Source organism: Drosophila subpulchrella, chromosome 2R, assembly GCF_014743375.2.
Source record: "Drosophila subpulchrella strain 33 F10 #4 breed RU33 chromosome 2R, RU_Dsub_v1.1 Primary Assembly, whole genome shotgun sequence".
NCBI classification, from domain to species: domain Eukaryota; kingdom Metazoa; phylum Arthropoda; class Insecta; order Diptera; family Drosophilidae; genus Drosophila; species Drosophila subpulchrella.
The window spans coordinates 2575561-2597808 of NC_050611.1; the positions used below are offsets into that span (position 1 = coordinate 2575561).

General features: G+C 38.2%; 4 protein-coding genes across 10 annotated transcripts in view; 3 read left to right on the plus strand and 1 right to left on the minus strand.

Annotated features, from left to right (window-relative positions):
• The window catches only part of LOC119549219 (mitogen-activated protein kinase kinase kinase kinase 5), a 57689-nt gene extending 41935 nt beyond the window's left edge, over positions 1-15754 (minus strand). For 4 of the 5 annotated variants that reach the window (XM_037857092.1, XM_037857087.1, XM_037857091.1 and 1 more), the window contains exons 1-2: positions 15621-15754; positions 14690-15127 (exon numbers count right to left, since the gene is read on the minus strand). In XM_037857092.1, the coding sequence (XP_037713020.1) occupies positions 14690-14815 (126 nt within the window). In that variant the 5' untranslated portion in view covers positions 14816-15127; positions 15621-15754. The remainder of the gene's footprint in view (positions 1-14689; positions 15128-15620) is intronic. The other variant, XM_037857086.1, reaches the window with a different exon arrangement.
• A 978-nt stretch (positions 15755-16732) lies between these two features.
• LOC119549506 lies at positions 16733-17372 on the plus strand. Its single transcript, XM_037857617.1, has 3 exons — positions 16733-16792; positions 16848-17165; positions 17226-17372. The coding sequence occupies exons 1-3, from the start codon at positions 16733-16735 to the stop codon at positions 17370-17372; spliced, it is 525 nt and encodes a 174-aa protein (XP_037713545.1).
• Positions 17373-18119: 747 nt separating this feature from the next.
• LOC119550363 (cytokine receptor-like) lies at positions 18120-20978 on the plus strand. 3 transcript variants are annotated; one of them, XM_037859002.1, is made up of 3 exons: positions 18120-19189; positions 20082-20183; positions 20242-20506. In XM_037859002.1, the coding sequence occupies exons 1-3, from the start codon at positions 18195-18197 to the stop codon at positions 20399-20401; spliced, it is 1257 nt and encodes a 418-aa protein (XP_037714930.1). In that variant the 5' UTR covers positions 18120-18194; the 3' UTR covers positions 20402-20506. The 3 variants fall into 3 exon arrangements, with proteins under 3 accessions (XP_037714930.1, XP_037714929.1, XP_037714931.1); XM_037859001.1 differs by having other exon boundaries at positions 20082-20978; XM_037859003.1 differs by lacking the exon at positions 20242-20506 and having other exon boundaries at positions 20086-20236.
• Positions 20979-21002: 24 nt separating this feature from the next.
• The window catches only part of LOC119549510 (cytokine receptor-like), a 39414-nt gene continuing 38168 nt past the window's right edge, over positions 21003-22248 (plus strand). Inside the window, exons 1-2 of the mRNA XM_037857622.1 lie at positions 21003-21681; positions 21737-22172. Coding sequence (XP_037713550.1) covers positions 21146-21681; positions 21737-22172 — 972 coding nt within the window. The 5' untranslated portion in view covers positions 21003-21145. The remainder of the gene's footprint in view (positions 21682-21736; positions 22173-22248) is intronic.

Below are 22248 nucleotides of genomic sequence, written 5' to 3' on the forward strand. Positions count from 1 at the left end.
CTCTGATGGAAATTCCCTTTTCCATTTCCCCCGCCCACACACAACTGCAGGCAACTTCCGCCCTTTATTTCTCGCTTTTGTTTCGGCATTGTTTGTGAAATATTGGTCAGCGGTTTCCACTCTGCATTTTTTTTTCTCCTCCAGCAGGAATTTTACCCAGCCAGAAACGAGGAACGTTATTATGGTTGCCTGCAACGTGAAATATTTGACAACAGTTTGGGGTTTGCATTAAATTACGTAATGTTTTGGAAAAGGAACTTCATCAAGCTGTTCGGCGCAGTTGAGGGCATAAATCAAGCGGAGGGTGGTGGGGCGGAAAGCCCGGGAAAACTCTGCTTTTCTCGCAGAGGCGCGACTTTCGCATGAAGCTCCGCTTCGGGGCCGCTTCATCATCATTTAACGCTCAGTGGTCGTCATCTGTCATCAGTGCGGATTGCCCAGAGTTGCTCAGTTCAGGCAATATATCTTTCGGTTGAGCTCGGCTTTGGCTCAAGGTCACCCCCCCCCCCCCCCTCAGTTTCTTGAAAGAAAAATGCTAAGTATTTTCTTAAGACAGAAAAAACCAGACAAAAGAACCCTGGCGAAAGTTGAATATTTATAAAATAGCAAAACTTTAAATTAAGTATTTTTCCAGCCCCACTGGAGACCCTCCCAGCCCCGCCCCTTTGTCTCCTCTTTCGATTTAATGAAGCGCATTTCCCTGGCGCAAACTTTGAACTTGAGGCAAACAATGTTCATTATGGACCTATGGAAAACTCAATCCAACGGCGAGAGAGGGCAAGAGGAAAACCCCCTCGATGGTCGCAGACAAAGGCACATACATTATTAGATGGGGCAAGAGCAAAGGCAGAAGCGTTGCTAAAGACTTTTTATTTGACTTGAAGTTTCCTTTGGCTCATTTCACTTCTTGTCTGCCGCTCATTCTTTTTATTCCGCCTGGTTCTTCTTTGTTGCTATTGTGATCTGTAGCTCTTAGTGACTACTTCATTTTTATCATATTTTTTCCTCGCATTTTCAAAGCTGCCAACTCTACCCTCTCATTTGTTTTGCAACTTTTTTCCCCTATTTTTCCCTCTTTCTGCTCTCACTGGTATTGCTTTTTATGGTTCTTATTCCACGGCTTTGACTTGTTTGTCAATTTGGCCAGCAAATGTGTTACCCATCACACAATTTCCCCCTAAAACCCCTCAGCACCCATTAATGGCTGTTCGCAGTTGTTTTCCACTTCTGTTTCACTTTTTACGCACATCAAAGAGCCACGCAAAGAGCGAATAGCAAAAAAGTAAGCCTTAAAGTACCGAAACTTGCTTGGGACTTAAGTAAAACTCCATTTACTAATTGCAATTACACACATACAGAGAAAAGTTCTTAATTTGTAAATATCATTAAATGATTTATCATACAATGGACTTTAAGCAAGTCTGAAGTAAAAAAATAATGTAAAACTAACTTGAAAATGATTTTAAGAGTAAACTGTTCTTTACTTTCGGCTGAAGAACTTAGTTTTTTTGATCTCAGACTTTATATAATGGAATGGTTTTTTTCGCTGTGTAAGAAGAGCTCTGGAATTCTCCTCACATTCGAAAACCTTAAGAGCCTTTCTCGTTCTGTTTCTATAATTCTCCCGACTCGTCACAGGGAAAAAACTTTATTTCAAGCACAATTATTTTGCTTAATTGTGTTTCTGTGTCTACTACTCTTATTCTCGTTCCCCGTTTCTCCCTTTCTTCCATATCAAGTTTGTCAACAGTTTCGTCACGCTTCCGCGTCCCTTTCCCTCTTTCTCTTTGCGGCCTGTCATAATAATTTTAATAATTTCGTCATGTCTCCCTCAATTAAAGTCAGTTTAGTGTTGTGCGGTTTACGCTCATCCCAGAATTTTCCCGCCCGCCCTTTGGGATTTCGTCACTCATTAATTATGCTCGCCGCCTGCAGAGTTCTCGCAGTTTATGCAAATTACTTTAAGGTTAATCATTATTTTTGTTTGTTTTGATTATTTTGTCAACTGCTCGGCCGACCCTCCAGCATCCTGGATCCCTGGTCGTTATCATTATTATGACCTTACCTCCCAGCTGATGGGAATTACGAGTGGATGCGGTTTATCTTGAGCCTCTCTGATGAGAGATGAATTCTGGATTCCCTAATTGGGCACGCAGCTGCTAGGCAACTGGAGAATATCTCGAATCGTTGGCCCAAGACATTCGAGTGCTCTAATAATTGCAATCATCTAAAAAAAAACCTCCTCCCCTGCTTTTTGGGAGGTGGTTTATGCACTTTCCTGGAACCACAAGTACTGCTTTTGCTCACCGTAAATTGGAATTACACATTTTAATGGGAATTAGTTTGTACTGCAAACTTTTCCGACTCCCGCGCCACAACTTTCGGCGGCTAATGGAATTATGCAAAACAACAAAAACAGCAAACAGCAGGTCAACTTTCGACCGACGATTACCAGGGCGCGGAGCTACGAATCTGACCCACCCGCCACTTGTTAAGTGGCTCATTTTACTTGCATAATTCTGCAAGTTTTTAATCATCTCCCGCTGCCCTCAGGGAAAGTAAAGGGGAGAGGGTGGAGAAAGCGGGAAAGTCAACTTTTCGAGTGGCAAAAATTGAATGCAAATTTAGCTGCCAACGATTTCATCTCAAGTTGCTCACAACAACGAATGTCAATTGCCTGGGGATTATTGTTTTTTGAGATTACACAAAAAACAAACCGCCTTGTTTTTCTTACTGATTCTTAAAGGGTAATATAAAATTCCAAGGTAAAAAGTAATTTATTTTTTATTGACGTAAAAGTTTCTTATGACGAGGTGTTCTTGACTTTATTATTTCGCATGGAAACATATGCAAAACTCAAGGTTTGGTTATAAATAAATGGTTCTCTTAAATACTTAATTATATTAGAGCTCGAACTGGGTATAATTTTATAAAAAACATGTGTATCTGACCAAAGTTTGTTAAGATTTGAATGTAGAGAATACTGCTTTACATATAATCCGAAATATATTAAAAAATACTCTTTTTAGCTGACTCGATATGTCATAATATGTGACAAATATTTATGAGTTATTTGAGATAAAAATGTACAAACTTATAAGTAATTTCATTTAAATTTTTCCCCTCGTGAGGCAGTCCAATGAACTTTGTGAAAAGCCAGGGGCAAAAAAGGGAGTGCGACATTCATCGCGACATCGATAGCTCTCTTTTTCATCTTTCAGCCTGACTTAAGGTCTCAGTTTCAGTTGTTTTTTTAGCTGCCACTGCAACTTTGCAACTCTTTGGCGGCTGCGCGGCGTTGGCATTAAGAAAAGTGTGTGTGTGTAGGCTGATGCCACGCCCACTTGGCTCAAGTTTATGACGGCATGCCTGAAATATTCGCCCGTTTTACTTCTGCCTCAATTTATTCTTACTTAGCTTCTTATATAAGTTGGGTGTTTGGACGCCGCTGATGATGATTTTAATATGGCAAACTCTGACGTAGCAAAGTTGAGCGGGGCCCAAGTCACAAGGAGAAGAAGTTATATTGGAGGACAAAGTTTTTGGCAGCCCCACACACACTTGAGAACATATGCACATGAGCAAGTACATATGTACACATGGACTAAGTACATACGAACTTGGAAAAGGATAACTGCAGGAGGAAAGCCCGTCTAAATCCTTTACGAAATTGGCCAAATAACGAGCTGGAAATGCTGTAAACACTTCTCCCGCCTCTGACCACCCATCCTTCCCTCAGTTTTCCCACCTCCCTGGCACATATCCAATTGATGGAGAGACTTTTCCATCGGATGGAGCGAAGATGCTGCTGCTCAATATTCAGGGAAAACGTCAAACGGAAATGAGCAAGGAAATGAAGAGAAAAACTAAAGAAACCGCAGGGTGGCCAAGGAACCACCTCCGTCTCCCACTCTTTCAACTGGAGGGACATTTGGAGCAAGATGAATGGTGACATTTAGACGTTGCCCAGGCTCCAGGGTCAAACACGAAATCAAAGGGCATGCAGAGGAAGAAATCGTTTGGTAAACGTCCAAAAGAACTGGTTGATGGAAGTATTTCTGACCCCATAAAGTGTATATATCCTTGATCAGGATCACTAGACGAGTCGATCCTGCCATGTGCGTCTGTCCGTATAAACATTGAGGTCTCGTAAACTATAAGAGCTAGAATGTTGGGACTTGGTATGAAGATTTTTGGGATTCCTGCGCAGCGCAAGCTTGTTTCAGCAGGGTGCCACGCCCACTCTAACGCCAACAATTTCCCGTAACGCTAAAACGCCCACGTTTTTTAATATTTTGTAAAAATTTAAACGAGATTTTGTTCTTATTATCATAACCCATCAACATACCAAAAATTTTTTAAATCTGACCATTCATTAAAAAGTTAGAATCAAACAGTAGTTTATAATTAGCAAACTAAATAGAGTGCGAGAGGGATGGAGACATGTTCATACAGAAAATCGGCTTCTTACGAATTTCACTAGCACCACCTAGGTTTTTAGTTATGTGTCGTGTTAGTGAGATGTTGTAAACAGCCAATAGGAATGAACGCTAGGTGGCGCTTTTTTGTCAGCTGAGAAACAGGTATCTGATAGTCTAGGCCGTCGACAATAGCGTTTTAAAGTAAGTAATGAAATTGATTACGTACACTGATAAAAAAAACGTAGTAAATCCAAATATTTCATATTCAACCCAAATATTTTTCGCTTTGATTTTCATCCATTGCGGTTTTTATTAAATTTAAATATGCGCATATTAACCTTTATTTCCATATTAAATTTAAATATTTTCGGAATAGATTTTAATATTTTAAATATTTAAGTTAAATATAAGCCATATTTAAATTAAATACAATGCATATTTATATTTAATACAATGACTATTTGATTTTAAATTTTAAAAATTTGAATTAAATAGTACACGTGTTTAATTTAAACTGAAACCATATTAAATTTGAACATTTTAATATTTAAATGAATAACCGAAATGTTAAAATTCAATATAAGTCATATTAAGATTCAATACTAGACATATTTATTCAAAATATGCCAATAGTAATATTAAATATGATAGGTATTTAAATATTTTTGGTACACTAAAAAAAATTAGTACACAAATTTTTTTTTTTTTTTTTTGGATTTATTTAAACATATATTTTTCATAACGGCTTGCTGGAGGGTACAAATAATACAGTTACACTTATAATTATTTTACAGAGAAATGTATATTACCAATAGATACAATAGTAGAGAATTACCAATCTTAATAGCTAAACAATAATTAGTTTTGTAATTATCTGTGAAATAAATAGTAAGATAAAAAAGAAAATTATAGATTCCATTTTAAAGAGATTAAACAAAATATTAAATTACCAATAGTCTCTGCTTTGGTAAAAGATTTAAATCTGAAAAAAACAACAAAAGAGCACAAAAAAATAAATAAAAAGTCAAAATCTGAATGTAGTCTGACTAAAATTATAAATTACCAATTCCGGCGCCCGGCATACTTTCAAAAACTCAGATGGGTTTTATTTAATTTTTCGATAAAGAGATTCCAGTCTGAAATCTCCCTCATTAATTCCGTTTTGTCAGCCAAGTTTCGTCAAAATCTAGCAGTTTCCACTTTTTGTTTGGGTCTCAACAGGAACCTCCAAGATGTAATCCAGTTTTATACGCTTCGTTTTGGAATTTGTATATTTGCGAGGAATGAAATAGAAAAAAGTTATTATACAACATACTTTGCCGTATTCTTACTTTTAAAAATGTATATATTTCTACTTTTTTTACTTACCTATGACTTTGCCAGGAACGGTAAACGCACGCTGATGTGTGTAGATGTGTTACAGCAAATGTACATGTGTGTGTTCGCCAGGGCACGCTCAACTTTGTTGGCGACCAAGCAACGGTAAACGCACGCTGTGGTATATGTATGTATTTGTGTGCAGCTGCACTTGAATGTATGTACATACGTTTCTGAGAACCGATAATTTTAATCCACTTAATAATTAATACATTCTTCACTTTAGTTCGATTTCTGTTTATCCACTATGTGCATATGTATGTGTATGTATGCGTGTAACGGCGCGCGCTAATTTGCTGTATTCTACGAAAACGCAGTACGGTTAAAATATTTTTGATAAATGTAATTTAACTTTTATACGTATGCTCATATTTATTTTTAAGCTATTTTCACTTTAACAAAGCTCCGACACGTCCTACTTCTTTGGCTGCATTTATGAAATGGCAAGCGTGCCGTGTTGAAGAAGCGGAATCAATTGTACATACATATGTACTTGTACATACATATGCATGGCCGAGTACAGTTCAAAGAAAAAAAAAAGCCGCGAGATAAGTCCGTTTTGGCTTTGAATGTTGCTGCCCACATACACACTTATTTATTTAAAGAAACTTCACATCGATTTTTTGATAGTGCGATCAATCGTCCCTTTTGGCTTTGATAGTTGCTGCCCACACATTGAATATTATATTTTTATGCCGACTTCGCTTTAATAAAGGCCCGACACTTCCAACTTCTTCGGCTGCAACTTTTCAATGACACGCGTCGTGTAGTGGTAAAGAAGAAGAGTCATCGATCAAAGCAAACGCGAAAGAATGAATGTGTGTAGCATAGAACAAAAAAAAACCGCCAAAAATTATCTTAGCGCCTTCGTTTTTTTTCCGCCCATTTACATATGTACATACATATGTCAATTTACTTTAATGTATATCAATTTGTTTTTAAAAATGTATAATGTTTGGTCTAAACAGATGTATGTATATACATGAGTATACAGTTTATGAAATAAATCTTTTTGTAAAAAAAGTCAGCTTAAAATATTTATTTTAAATATTATCGTACTTAAAAACGGACATGACAGAAACTTATATTTTAATATGAAACATATTTAAATGTGATAATACAAATAAAATACATTTTAATTAATTAATTTGTACGTAAATATAAAAGATATCTTCTTGAGGTGTTTTTATGTGATATAAACATTGAAGAAACCTTTCAAATTGACACTTTCAATATTAATATTACAAACATTTTTATATTAAATATTAAAAACTCTAAAATAAAATAATTTGAATACTTAAAATTAATATGAAACATTTTTAATTTAAATACGGATTTTTTTAATTCTGAAAATATTAACGATAAATATAATATTTTTTAAAACAAATATACCCAAATTTAAATTAAATATGCTCTTCTTTGATTTAAATATTTTTATATTAAACTAGGCAATTTAACATGTTTCGTATTTAATATAATGTTTTTTGTATTAAATTTAAATATGAAATATGAAATTTTGGATTCAATAGGCGCATATTTAAATTTACTATTCCATTTTTTTATCAGTGTAATATCAAAATTATGATAAGGTTTCTAGATATTTTTTGGACAGTGCAACCGAGTAGGAGAAAAGCCAAAGGAGGCACGTTTGAAAGAAGAACAGTGGGGAAATTAGCCAGCAGCAGCTGCCACTTCCTAGGCCCTGTGCCAAAGACAGGCCTTGGTGTTTCTCCCTTTCCTGGACAAGTGACAAGTTCCAAAACAGCAAAACCCAGGAAAGAGCATTCGCCCCACGGTCACGCCCACCACAGACAAGTGTCTGCCTACGACTGACCCTTTCCCGACGTTTCCCCACCCTCTGTTCTGACCCACGCCCACCGCCACAAAGCCCAACTTTAAACGGGGCAAAGAAAAAAATATATATTCCGATTTAGAGTCGGATCCTCTTTTATTTTGCCTTTTTTTTATTTGGCTTTGGGGACGTCTGCTGATGTCGGTGAAAAGCGGGCGAGGGACCTGTGTAATATTTCTGATATGTTTTAAAGCGAACAGGATAACAGAGAGCGGGGGTGCAGAGGGTGCAGGGGGTGGCTTCCCCAACAGACAGTCCCAATATTTGCACAACTGGGATTTTTGGGTTTTGCGGGGAATGAAAAACGGGGCGAATTTAGGGTTCCCTGGAGTTGGGTTTTTATTTAAATTTCGAGCATTTGAGTTGATTTGGCGAGTGGATTAGTTTAGGCATGAAAGGATCCCAGATAAATACGTCAGGGGGAAGGGAGTGGTTTCCGTCTGGTCTGCTGGCTCTGCAGGGATTTCCTCGGGGGAAGAACGAGGAGCATTGGGCGAGGCGGGTCGGAAGCTAGAACACGTGTCCCTGTTGGCACTGTCCCTGCTAATTGCGCCAAATTGTTGTAGTTCCTGTTCCTATTCCAGATCCTGTTCCCTAATTCACCCGGACACCATTAACCGTGTTAGGCTCTAACTCAATTAAGGATCTTCCACATCCACCTCCGCACCTACACGACCCATTTGAAAGTGGCCATCATGGTAACAACTGAGAAATGGGGCTATCTGTCTCTCTTTCCATGAGTTTAAACTGGTGTCAAGCTAGAAATAAACTAATTTACTCAGCACCTTCATGTTTCTATCATTTGAGTAAAAGCAAATGTTTCTATCTGTTGAGTATTAACAAATGTTTCAAAATTCTACCCCAGATAAGCCAAATTAATGTTGAAAATTAAAAAGCTTTTTAATTTATGGTTTTCTTATCTGAGTTTACATTTTCTTGCTCATAATTTGTAATCAATGATTCAGAAGCTTAGTAAGTATATATAACATATATGTACACATGCCTCTGACATTAAGAGACTTCTCGAAGATATTTTCAGAGTTTTTTCTTAAACTTATTAAACTGCAAACAAATCTTAAATTATTGCCTCAACTTTAGTGTCAATGCTAACAGTTTATAACAAACGATTTATAAATCGTTTGTGTAAACTAGCATTATCGACGTATTTATGTAGTTTTATAATACCCCATTTACGGCTCCATTTGCTCCCGGTGCGGTAATCAATATCTGCTTATGCCCGCAAGTCAGTGAACAGGCTAATGAGCGAACATGGAATACATTCTGATATAGTATCCGTAGTTAACTCGATTTCACTGGTCAACATGGAGCAATTGTTGTAAGCGTTGTTGCTGCAATATTTGTTTTTGCTAAGGGAAATGGGGAGAAAGGTAGGGTGGTATAATAACAGGAGCAGGAGGGATAAGGTGAGGGCAATGCGGAGTGAGATAGAATGCAGCCGCAAGCCAACAAAGCATTGCAACTGTCGGCGGGCGGAACTGCCCTCTAAATACCCCCAACGCTACGTATTTGCCACCCACAACATTTCCCAGTAACTCCCCCATTTCCCCCTTTCCCCTTTCCAGTTCGTAGAAGACGTGCAAATTATTGCCACGGCGGAATTGGGTCAACATGGCGACCCTTTGCACCGCCTGAGTTTCCCAGTCTCCAACAACCAACCCCCCGCTAACAACCCAATCGTCACTTGTTTTGTTATGGCGCTTTGTTGTTGCTAAATTAAGGGTTGCCATTGCCACCCAACTTTGCCTACATTCCGACACAGAGAGATAATCCCTTTAAAATGGGGAATATTTTTTAAATATAAGAATGAAAATATTAATAGATTCTATTAAGGATAGAATAAATTATAAATATAAAAGAAATATATTAGATTTCTTTAAGGATCGTCTAGTAATAAAAACATTTCATAAGTGATAAGAAGTAATAAAATAGTTTTGACGATAATGAGTTGATTAAAAATATCATTTTAAAGATGACCTAAACGGAATTTTGAAAATGAAAAAAATTGATTGGTTCATACAAATTGCATAAAATTATGCATAATATTTATAATTTAACTTCATAAAGTTTTGAATGAAATTTCCTTCCAGTGGACCATTGTTTTCCCCATCCTAGAAAAAGTTCTGCGTTCTGTGCGTTTCGCCATTTAACATTTAAATGCGGCGAAGGCGTTGAAACTGTCTCCCTGCTGGTTGTTTGCTTTCCGCCCATTGGCGGTGGGCGTGTCAAGATCCATTTGCATATTACCCCCGCCAGAACCCAGAGGAACTTGGGGTTCCTTTCTTACCTATAGCCAAGGCGAATCGAAGCAAAACCCCTTTGACATTTTCTCCGTTTTATGCTTTGTTTTTTTCGCTTTTCCTAGTTCAAGGCAAACATTTTCGGTTCATTTTTCCTTTATTTCTATGCTTTTGGTTTGTTGTCTAGGCTGACAAAGCAGTTGGGCTTTTAGCGTAAATGATTTGGCTGTGATTTTGCTGCTGCCTGGCACAGAATTCAGTTGAGAAACAATGGCCACATTTTCGGCAAATGAAAGGGGATGCTGAAGCACGAAGCCGAGCTTTATGTTTAGCAGCAGCAACTGCAATTGCAATTGCAATTTGTGTGAAAACCGAAACCAAACAAGCAGCAAATCAGCAAACATAAACACACACTTTCAGACAGACAAAACGCATGGAGCCACGCCCACACACACACATGCGTTGTCTACGTGACCTCCTTGGGCGCCCACCGCCACCGCCCCCTTTTCCCGCCACTTCACAGCTACAAATTCACTTCACTTCGTTCTTTTCTCTAGTAATTTTCTCTAACCTCCCACCCCCAAAAAAAAAAAAAACACCCACCACCCACTTTCGTTGAGAGCTTTGCGCCAATTTTTTCATGTTTTCATGCGTGTTGCGTGCACAACAATAACAAAAGGCAAAACAAAATACAAAATACAAAACCAGCAACAACAATGACGAGGATGATTGCTAAAGTGTGGCAACAACAATGGGAAACATTGTATGGCGAAGTCAAGTGCCTGGCAAAGGCAATCACACACACAGACTCACAGCAGCCAGGAACACACACAGGCAAACGCACGCATAAAATATGTATGCGGCCATGCACTAGTATTTGTGCCAGTTTTCATTGCATAACGCTAGGTAACCCGGCACTTTTCCCTTTGTACGCCTGAAAGGCCCAGAGTTCACTTATTCCATATTTCTTTTATTTTCCTTTCCCCACTTGCGTTTCGCTCTCCAATTTCCGGTAATGAAAACCCCGAGCTACACCTTCCTCTTAAACCAAAGTTTTCCCGTCCTGAGTTTTCCCCACCCCCTTTGACAGGTGCCATTTATGTTTCCTTTAGCTTTTCAAGAGAGAAAAAACATTAAAACCCGACATATACTATTTATTTGAATAGGCGAAAGTTAACCCTTAGGGCGGGCTAAAAAAGGACCATTTAAGAATTTATTTGGTCTTACTCATAAACATTATTCAACAACTTCAGAAACACTGTTTGTTAAATTTTCAAGTTAGAAAAGAATGCATTTTTCAAAGTAGGGCCAGGCTTATAAATACTTAGCAACTTAAGAAAAACAGATGTCAAATTATTGTTCATAATACATGAAACAAGATTACACATACATAAGTACTGAGTAAAGAAAGGTTTTTTGCAACTTACTGCCCAAATTTTGTATGGATCGGTAAAGATCTTCTGAGTTTGAAATGGTTTCGAAAAGATTGCATTTTAATTTTGAGATACAGTCAGATTATATCTGCAGGGAGAAAAAATTAAGGGCACTAAGCTAGGAACATGCAAAACCATGTAGCACTGGTGAGAGCAGAAAAAGATTAAGTTGATTCCATTCCATTTTCAAGTTTATTTTGTTCTCAATATATATATGTTTTAAGAATATTTAGTTTCGAATTATATTTAACTTCGACTTAAAAACATCCATTTTATAATAAGTGATACGCATATATACTGCTGACTGGACCAATTTTTTATTTCTTACTTGAAACTGAGTTATTGGGATAAATATAACTTTCGTTGTGCAAACGTATGAGTCAAGATGAACTTCCAGGAAAATAAGTGACGAAACATAGGAATGTACATTTTGAATCTACCTTACAAATTGTAATACCAAATTAATTTACAAATGAATATTCCTAAAATGTTTAAACAAAATCTTAAGACATTTTAGTTCTAAATTATAATTTATCCACAAGTAATAACCCACATGACGAATGACAGTTTATCAAATTAAACTCGAAATACGCATGCAATATAAAAGAATTAGTCACTAGACTTTAAAACAACGATTTTAGCAACTGGAATTTTATTCGTTAAAATGGAGATTAAAACTTAAAAGCATGTGAATCACAAGTGTGGCAGGCATCATGCCGAATTCCCTCATCATTTTTCTCAACGTGCGCATTTTTTTCTATTGCACTCAATTTTTGGATCATTGTGCCACTAATAAGAATCAATGAGTGAGTGGCTCGAGCGGGAAACATGTGGGGGAGGTGCAGAAAGCAAATTGGAGCAGTGGAAACCCAATTCCATTCAAAATAGCCCGTCAACAGGGCGAATTGTTGTTCATTTCGCTGTTATTATTTCTATTGTAAACTGATATCGCGAAACGAGTTGCAAATATGGGTGAATAAGAGAACGCCACGTTGATTGTTCGGTTGCCCTGCACTCCAAGTGCTCGATGTGTAATTATGGGATAACCAAAACTTAGTGTAAACAAAGTGGGAAACCGAACTGGAAATTATCCCAAAACCAATTGTTTTACACTTGGCAAACTTTTCGCTTTTGTAAACAGAGACGGAATGCCATCGCCTTCCCCCTAGTTGTGTGGCATCATAAATTCCCCTGACAACCAAATATGTACCTCGATGTGAAAATAAATAAAACCGAAGTAAAAAGTCGGGGGAGCTACAGAACATAAGAGTGGAAACGGAATGGTGGATTGAAGTCGAAACCATGGGCTTCGGACTTATAGCATGACGCATCCCATGGATGGAACAGGCAAAAGATACAGAAAGCAGAACCAGACTCTAAAAAAAGAAGACACAATCAGATGGCAAAATGAGCGGAGGACCCAAACCAGATGTGGGCAAACATAAATAAATAACACATTGGAAACTAATCCCCATAATCAATGCAAGCGCGTGGCTGCTTATCGAATAAATTGAAGTGAGGCGAATGAATCAAAGCCAACTGCCAAATCGATGGGCAGAAAACACTCATCTAATGGCTTCAAAGTTACACTCAGATGGCTAATGCTTTTAGGAAGACATGTTAGCTGACTTTCCAGAAATTAGTCCATCACAAAGTAAGTCTTTTAGCATTCATCCAAAAAGCAAATTATAATATATGTAAGCCAATCCATTAAAATCAAACAAGCGAAAAACAGGCCATAAATATTTCGTGAAAATTTGTGGTGTACTTATATTACAGATTTATTGATTTTATGGTTCGTTATCACACACAGTAATGCTGCAAATGAATTTAATTTTGTAATTGGGGAAAATACAAGGTCAATTAAACAACTCTCAGAATTCCATCTGATCTGATAACAAAAAAAATCAAAACGTTTTATCAAATGCAATACTTGCTAATTATTTATACATATTTCGTGTAAAATTGGGGTGTACTTATATCAAAGATTTATTGATTTTATGGTTCGTTATCACACAGAGTAATGTTGTAAATTAATTTGATTTTGTAATCAGGGAAAACACAAGGTCAATTAAACAACTCGCAGCATTCCATCTGATCTGATAACAAAAAAAATCAAAACGTTTTATCAAATGCAATATTGTATTTTACTAAAATCGTATGTATAACACCATTTTATATTCAATCAAATTAAACGCAATAACTCAATTTCACATTCCAAAAACGCACAAAATAATTGAATTTCCGGCGTTATTGCTTTTTTGAGAAATGTGAAATTTAATCAATTTCGATTCCGTCAAATTTAATCAAATGGAAAACCGGCAGATTGCTGATAATTTATAGATTTCGATAGCCAACTGGAACGCAATAAATCGAGTTGAGGAAATTCCCCGACTCCAAAGGCTTTGCATATGGAAACGGGGAACTTAACCCTTGCCCTGCCGATGAGGAATATCATAATGTCTCTCCTTACTCCCCTCCTATAATCCCACCCCTGGCAACAACAATTGCATTGTGCCACGCCTTACGCCCAAGGGCAACTTCGCTGGCGTTTCGGGGCATTTGTCATATTTCCATTCGTCGGACGGCAAAAGTAAACATGGTATAAAAAAGAACGACCCCAACGGAGAAGAGATGGAAAACTAAAATTGCGCATATTTTTGTGCCGCGGGAAGGGGAAAGGGGAAGGGAGGGGTAGGGTGCTGAAAGGGGTTGTGGGTGGAGGGAGGGTCGAGGAGCATGCGGTGGCAAACAGATGTACAAATGAGGGTCTGCAAGTGGGTGATGGGGAGATGCAATGCAATCTTGCACTGTGAGAAGAATAATACCACATTATTTTCATGATTTAATGCATTCTAAATTTCCTACAGCAGTGCCTAAAATGTTACTAATCTGTACGATTGAGAATTATAACCAAATTATTTGCACTTAACAAATTACATTTCGCAGTTCTTTGCTAAACAAAATGCAACTTAATAGAACTAGTTCTACCTATCTCAAAAAAAACCTAGTTTTATCGATTTTTATTTTTTATTAACTTAATCAATTATATTTTTTATTTCCTTTGCTAGAATGAATGTTGTTTGTGAACATTTAAAAATAATAAATTAGTAATCTTACTGACAACATTTTCTTTGAATTCCAGTACTCTGATATTTTTGATATACCATATGAATTTGTTTCTGTGCAGAAGGAATGCGAAAATTGCAGGAAAAGTAAGGGATTCCGGGGCAACATTCTAACTCAGAGGCACACGCTTTCTTTGGCGTTTGTTTGATAGTGTTTTTGTGTGAAGTGTTTTTTTCCGGCTTAACATGGGATTACTACATTTCGCAATTCCCCACTCACCTTATAGACGTCGCCGTAGGTGCCAGAGCCTATTTTTTGGATGAGCTCGTACTCGTCCTGCGGATTTCTGCGGGAGATGTCCGAGCTGAGCAGATTGGCATTGTGGTGATTGTGGGCGGCGGCCATCTTGCCAGCTTCCGTATCCGTTTGCCGTTGCCGTTTCCGCTTCCGGTTAGCCGATCGAGTCCTTCTTCGGGATCCCTCTTCGCTCGATTCTGAATTCTCTCTCTTCGTTTCGCACTCTTTTCGCCGCTTTTGCTCGTTTTTGTTTGACCTCTTAGCACACGTTGCAGGCGAATCTCAGATACTTTTTGGGATCGAGATGCATTTTGGTCGCTTAGAATCACACACAATTACGTAAGGTTAACTGGACTTTGTATGTTTTGGATTTTTGCATAGATATATTACTTCAAGTGAATCGGATTCCGATCAGAGAATCTAAAAAACACACACACGAAATCAGACAACCGCGAATAATGACGCAGACGGAAAAAAAGAACGATGAAAACAAAAAACAGCAAATAAGGCAGCAACAACAAATTTGATAAAAGGGTGGACGCGGAGGAGGTGGAGAAAGCGCGGGGGTGGGAGCGAGAGGGCGAGAGAACGTCTCGTTTTTTATCCCCTCTCTCGCTCGCTCTCTCTCTATATTCTTTATCTCCTCCTCTTCTTTGTTTCCCAATGCGACTGCACTTTAATTGTTATTTATTAGGATTTATGATGAGCACTTTTTTTTTGCTAATAAAATGACCAAATAAATAAATAATTGCTGCCGAATAAAAAACACACGCGACAACAACAACAACAACGCGAGGCGTGTCGCTTTGTCGCCCGACCGTGTTGTTGGGTTTTTAGTTTTTTTTTTGTAATTTTATTCCGACTTCGATTTGGCCAGGAGGGCAGCCAACGCGCAAGGTAAGAAACTACCCACCGTTCACATTTCACACGGACACGTGATTGCGGGGCGAATTCGGCCAGTGGATAATTAACAATTGTCCTACGAACGAAAATTTCACATCCACTTCGTCAACGCGCAGCCCACAAATGTTGTTGTTCCTTTGCTCTAGAGGTGGACAAACTCCGATGGAAACATCGATGCACCGATATTTTTGAGATTTTCGGAAAATCGATTATTCACGGCGACTATCGATATGGCGCCCTCTGGCGTTTCAATTGCAAATCGATGGATCGATGTTTTCCGCTTGCTATGGCTCTCGGTCTATCGATGCACGAGACTCGTGGTGGCAGCTCTGGTATGTCGATTACGGTTTCGCATATATCGATATAATAGGGTGTTCAGACAGATTGGCTTCAACATCAGCGACTTTTTGTTATCGTATGCGCGGATGTGTTATAAATACTTAAAAGGTTCTAGTTTATGCAAATTATCATGGAGTCACTGTGAAGTACGTCAGTCCACACCTTTAAGAAAAAATCTGGATAAGCCCCACAATTTTCAGTACGATTTTTCGATTTTAAACCGACTTTTGGTTTCATATGCTAACTAGAAAAATTACCTTAGTCTTATTGTTTTGAACAGCTGAAAAAAAATAATAGCACGCCACAGGTTCTCAGTTTGAAAAAATATATTGAAGGGATTTTTATACAAGGTCAGAATATTTTCCAGGATTTTTGGCAGTGTAATTACCGGCTTAAGTTATTACCGAGTAAATACACTAGCATTCATGGAGCATATGATTCGTTAGTAAAGGCCAAAATCCTTGCTACTCCAGTTAAAATAAGCCAAAGGAAGCTAATCCAATTAGAATTATTATTCAAAAAATTTGGGTATGAACATTTTTATTACAAATTACATCAAAATATTTATGACTGTAGTCAAGTTTGGCTTAACCGTTTTCTTGCTTCATTAAATTCTATGAATTATAAAAACTATAAATAATTATTTAAATTATAATTGATGTACATTTATAGAAACATTTAAAATTTGCAAGTTGATTTATCGACATGCTAGAATGCAATAATAAAATATTATTGTATCATTACACACTCGCAGTATTCCATTGTTGTTTAAAGAAATCAGTCATGTATTCCAAATTATTTATTGTTGGGGTATTTGTGCCTGTGTGTTTTCTAGTTTGCAGTGTAAGGTGTCATTAGTATATCGAATATTATGAAAATAATAATTCTTTTATTATAGGAGGCACCGTTTATTAAGCAAACAAATGTAATTTGTAAGTCCCACAACAAGTCGTGGGTCGTTTTTCATTACTGTCGACTAAAGGCGTATTCACGAAACAAGACTAGCTTGAATTTAAATCTAACACTTACAGAGCCAGCATACAACATTGATCTTAAAGTGAAGATTATGAAAAGGGCTAATGGCTACAAGCCATTTCTGTATGATTTCACCATCGATCTCTGTCAGTTTATGAGAAAACGAAATCATCCTGTGTTGAGAATCATCATGGATATGATTAAGCACGTATCCACACTGAATCATACCTGTCCTTATGTGGTGAGAGCTCCTTTCGATGTTTTTATCTATCGAATTTAAAATTTTCATTTTTTTTTGTAGGGCTTGGTGTCGGTTAGCGATTTCCATGAAGTTTATATTCCAGTTCCATGGCCAACTGGAGACTACTTAGTGATATTAGCTTATATGTTTGATGGTAAGCCGCAGGTTACCACAAAACACTATTTTCTATTTAAGGAAGATTACTAGACAAAAAGCTATGTAAAATATTTATAAATAAAGCGTTTTCTTTATCATCCCAAAAAATTATTGTAATGTCACCAATGAAGGGGAACAGTATTCAATACAGATAGTTATTCTTGGTACTGCTAACAGGATTAAATATATAGTTACCACAGAAGAGGACAGATTTTTATCTGCTAGAACCAGTTGAGAATTTTAAGTACAACAAGAATTATTTTTAAAAAATAATCAATGTTAATAACACCATGTTAAATTTTTAAGGATTGTTGCTAGCTTCAGTGATATTTGTGGTTAAAATAAATTCGTTATTCTGAAAAGTTAAAATATTCTGTACCCAGATTAGAAAAAAGTACGATCAAAACCAACAAAGCTCATTTTTTTTAAAAATAATTATTTCATTAATTCTCTGACCGTTTCTTTGATAGCTATGTGTTAGAGTCGTCCGATTTTTATTAAATTTAACTCGAAATTTTTAAAAATACACAAAATGTTATTCCCAATAGTATAAGATAATATGTCAAAAACACCGAAGCTATGATTCGTTTCCTCTACAAGAGTATAAAAAGGACTCGTAAGAACTGAATTACAAGTACTGTCTCAACTTGGGTTTTAATTTATACACACTTTTAAAATACAACCTATAACAAGCGATAAGAAGCTCCACAACGGCTTTTAAATCTCAAGGCACTGCAATAATCAGCTGAAAAGTGGGGACTATTGTAAAAAATGCAATCATTTGAGCCAGTCATGAACTGGAGGTCGCATCTGGTGGTTTTACTGGGAGTGCTGATAATCCGCTGTCGCGCTGAAAAACCCTGTGATGCAATTATGTGGAGTGAACCTGGTGCGGTGCTAGCCGGTGGAACCATCGGGGTATTCTGCAGGTGTAATAGTTCTACGGTGCGAATACAGGATCTGAGCATGGTGAACTGGCTAAACTACACAGTAAAAACGCAACCCTTCGACGAGTTCACCATCATGTTCAAAAAAGAGAACGTTGATATGCACTTTCAGGTGCATTGGTACTGCAGATATCAAAAAACGGAAGTGTCCAAGTATCGGGTGGCAATAGTGCCTTTAATCCATATAGAGGAATTGAAGTGTAATTTCCAACCAAACGAAACTGGTTTATCGTGCGACTTCAGCGAGGAGGGCTATGCAAAGTATGGTGGGGAAAAGAGCTACTTCTTGAGTGTTAATCAAATATCGCGCGTCCACTGCTTAAAAAAGACTCTCAGTACCACGATTCAATGCCCTAGCCTACCCTTGAATAGAACGACTAATCAGTACAAATTAAGGATAGATATGGAGTACAAAGGATACAACCAGAAAAAGGAGTTCCAACTTGGCTTCAAACAAGTCCTTGCGCCAGAATGGCCCACGGGTAGGCTGCATATCTCGCTTGATCACACCATACATCTTTGGTGGTCCGGAACTGACTATAGTGCCCAAAACTTGGAGTGGCGAGTTTGGTTTTTGCCCCGCAATCCCGAAATTCAGAAGCATTTTGTACAAAGAAAAGTGCGATTTTCGGCTGTACCTATGATGAAAATTTACCAACTCACAAGTCCGTCGTACGCATATCAGGCCTATAAGATGATTATCTCGCGTCGTTATCCCTTTTGGGATTCTCCCTGGTCCTCCGAGATCGAAACTCCCGAGTTTGTAACGGAGGCAAAGTTACCCGATCGACCACCTGATATACTACCAAATGGATTCTTCTACGATCCGAAGAAGCAGAATCTGTACGTTTATTGGCGTCAGCTGGACGAACTGAAGATCAACGGACCGAATTTTACGTATTACGCGATTACGGATAGAGGGTAAGTTTTTTTAACTCAAGGAGTAACTTGAAATTAGAAAATCATCCGAACCAAATCCGTTGAAGCAAACATTGGCTTTATAGGCGCTAGTATAATCTATTTTAATTCTATAGCTTTAAGAATATGGGCGATTTAGCGACTGTTTCCTAAATTGAACGCCAGGTCCAGTGGCTGTCACATCAATTGCTTAAAACTTTATATTTGAATGTTTGATTTACACGTTTACAAGATTTTCATTTCCAATATATATAGGCGCTTTTATTTACTTTTCAACGAGTCCAATTTACCCATTTACTACGAGTAACCATACCATCGGGTTTTTCAATAAGAGCGCTACAAAAAAAAGGACCTACAAAAATAGGGCGCTATAAAAATAAAGCGCTACTTAAATAAAAACCAAAATGGTTTGGGATATCAATAAAATTCTTTATTTCTGTGAAAGTAACTCGATTTCTTTTGCATGGCCACCACGGGCACGCTTGCAAAAGACCATACGCAGAACCCAATTTTCGACGGTTTTCATAAATCGGCCGATACTGGTTCAATTTCACGCTCGAGTTGACTAATTTAGGTCTTCCTCAAGTGATGCGCCATATTCTCGACACTTCGGGCCTTTCTTTTACTCATCGGCACGGGAACATTTTGTTTTTGATTCAAATTTTTCCACTACACACTCAGTTGTCCAGTGGAAATTATTACAAACATAACTTGGACATAGGGCTCTTAAAGTTGAGGCCACTGACTCCGAATTTAAATAATACATTTTAATAATTTCCATGATGAAATGGCAAACCTTACTGAAGAGAAATGTCGAAAGAGCGGAAAAAATATGGGGTCGTGCTGTCCCTATATACTTTTGTAGCGTCCCTTCTGAAAGACCCGTTATTTCCAGCAAGACGGCAATGATCTTGAGCAACAACTCCGCTCTCTTTCGAAACTGGGATGCCACGGACCCATCTAAGGTGACCGTCTGGAGCCAGAACTTGAAGGGAAGGTCGATAAAAAGCAGCGATCTACAAGTGCCCATTCTAACGAACTCCATTAATCAACAGCCGAGGAATTTGTGGTACCACCAGGACAATCACACCATCACCTGGCTGCCTCCAATTGATCAGGATGAGCTCATCGGATACACCGTGTCGTGGTGCTCGGTTTCCATTAACAGTTTCCAGATCTGTGATGACCACGAGCTCATCCAGTTTAAGGTCTTAGACGAATCCCAGCATCAGTTCCAATTCAAAGGACCCATGGTGCTACCGAACGTGGCCGTGTCTGCTAATTATATTTACAGCACCAGCGGTGGAATGCAGTGGATTAGTCCCAGGTGGATGGGTCACCAGGAATACATTGGGACCTCGGAACTACCCCTATATATTATGTTCGCTGTCGTCGCCCTGCTGGTACCGATGTATTTTCTCTTCCGGAAGCTTCGACGCATGACACAAATCGAAGTAGACATCCCTGATATTCTATTTAAATCGATGGAGCCGACGAGTGATCCGAAGTCAGATCCTTCTTTTGAAACTGTCGTTCCCGGAAACTTTCCTCCAAAAGCCGTAATCGACATCGCAAAGCTATCGGCGGGCACCCATGTCGAACCAGATCCCCAAGTAGAGCTTAATCCCTACGTACGGATGGATGGAGTGGTTCCCTTAAAAAATAGAACATACACTCAAAGTTAATAATATTTTTCTATACCGACAAATGTTCTCAGTTATATTTGGTTAAAATCATTTTGGAAATATGGAAAAATCTTGTTTAGAGTGTCATAATATTTGGTTTTAAATAGTATAGTTTCGTTAAAATTCTTTAAGATTGTGTTAATGATAGCTCAATCACCATTAAAGTTTTCTAGTAAAAAATGAGTCACAGTAAAGCTACAGTTTGATTCACTTAAATTGCGATAAGCTTTTTTGAAACGAAAACTAAATTTAAATACATTTTTAAGCGACAGTCATGAATTGGAAACCGAATTCATTGGTACTTTTAGCGTGGCTTATTAGCTTCTGCGGGGCTCAGATCCCATGTACTAGGGATTCTGGAGATGTACCACCACCTAAATTTACTATAACGGATAAAAAGTGTTGTTTGGAATGGGAATCTAAGAACTGGAATAATCATGACGCCTATTTGGACTGGCAAATGGAGCTTCTTCCCCATAATCCCAAGATCAAGCGACAGAGGCTTGTGCCAAGCGACGACGATTCCAACCTTGAAGAGGATTTATGCTTTAATATCCCCTCGATCCCCTACCAGAAATACGACTTGAAACTGTCGTGTAGCTACACGGATCGTCTTGAGCCTTGGACGGATGACTACTATCCGCTAACCTTTTCAACTCCGCCCGCGGTTCCGTTTCATCCACCGAAGTTTGTACCCAATGGATTTTTTCACGATCCCCTAAAGAGGCAGCTTTCCGTCTTATGGGTGCCACTAGACGAATTGCAGTTTAATGGGCCCAACTTTTCGTATGTCGTAACCACGGACACGGGGTAAGTCAACATGTTTTACAATTTTCACTCGGTTCATTACAAACTATATTTTTAGTAAGAGTGCCCTCCTTCTGAGCAACAACTCCGCCGTATTCCACGACTGGGACGCCACGCGTTCGTTCATCGTTTCTGTTTGGAGCCAGAACTCTCTGGGACCTTCGAAGGAATGCACCCAACTAAAAGTGCCCATTTTGACCCAGGACAGGAGTCATCAGCCGCAGGAGTTGCGGTATCACGAAGACAACTTTACCATCTCTTGGCAGGCTCCTCAGGATCAGGAGGGTCTTATTGGTTACGTGGTCAGCTGGTGCTCCGCTCCCAAAAACAGTTCACAGATCTGTGATGACCACTATCCCATTCATTATAAGGAACTAGAGCCATCTAAACAGCAGCTCACGTTTGTTATGCCGACAAGGTTGCACAATGTGGCAGTATCGGCCAAGTACAAAGACAGTTTTCTCGGTGGAGAGCCGCTAGTCGTTCCAAAATCGGTAAGGAGCACCAACGAGACTTATAACCTGTGGTTAGGTTTTGTTAGAAATCGAATTCAAACTCCATAAAATTTGT

Bases quoted from the DNA above. Each gene is read 5' to 3' on its own strand.
- LOC119549506 (XM_037857617.1), top strand. From the start codon at position 16,733: ATGTATTCCAAATTATTTATTGTTGGGGTATTTGTGCCTGTGTGTTTT. The intron at 16,793-16,847 runs GTAAGGTGTCAT...CTTTTATTATAG, and splicing joins TGTGTTTTCTAGTTTGCAGT to GAGGCACCGTTTATTAAGCA. The intron at 17,166-17,225 runs GTGAGAGCTCCT...TTTTTTTTGTAG, and splicing joins ATCATACCTGTCCTTATGTG to GGCTTGGTGTCGGTTAGCGA.
- LOC119550363 (XM_037859001.1), top strand. From the start codon at position 18,195: ATGTGGAGTGAACCTGGTGCGGTGCTAGCCGGTGGAACCATCGGGGTA. The intron at 19,190-20,081 runs GTAAGTTTTTTT...CGTTATTTCCAG, and splicing joins TACGCGATTACGGATAGAGG to CAAGACGGCAATGATCTTGA.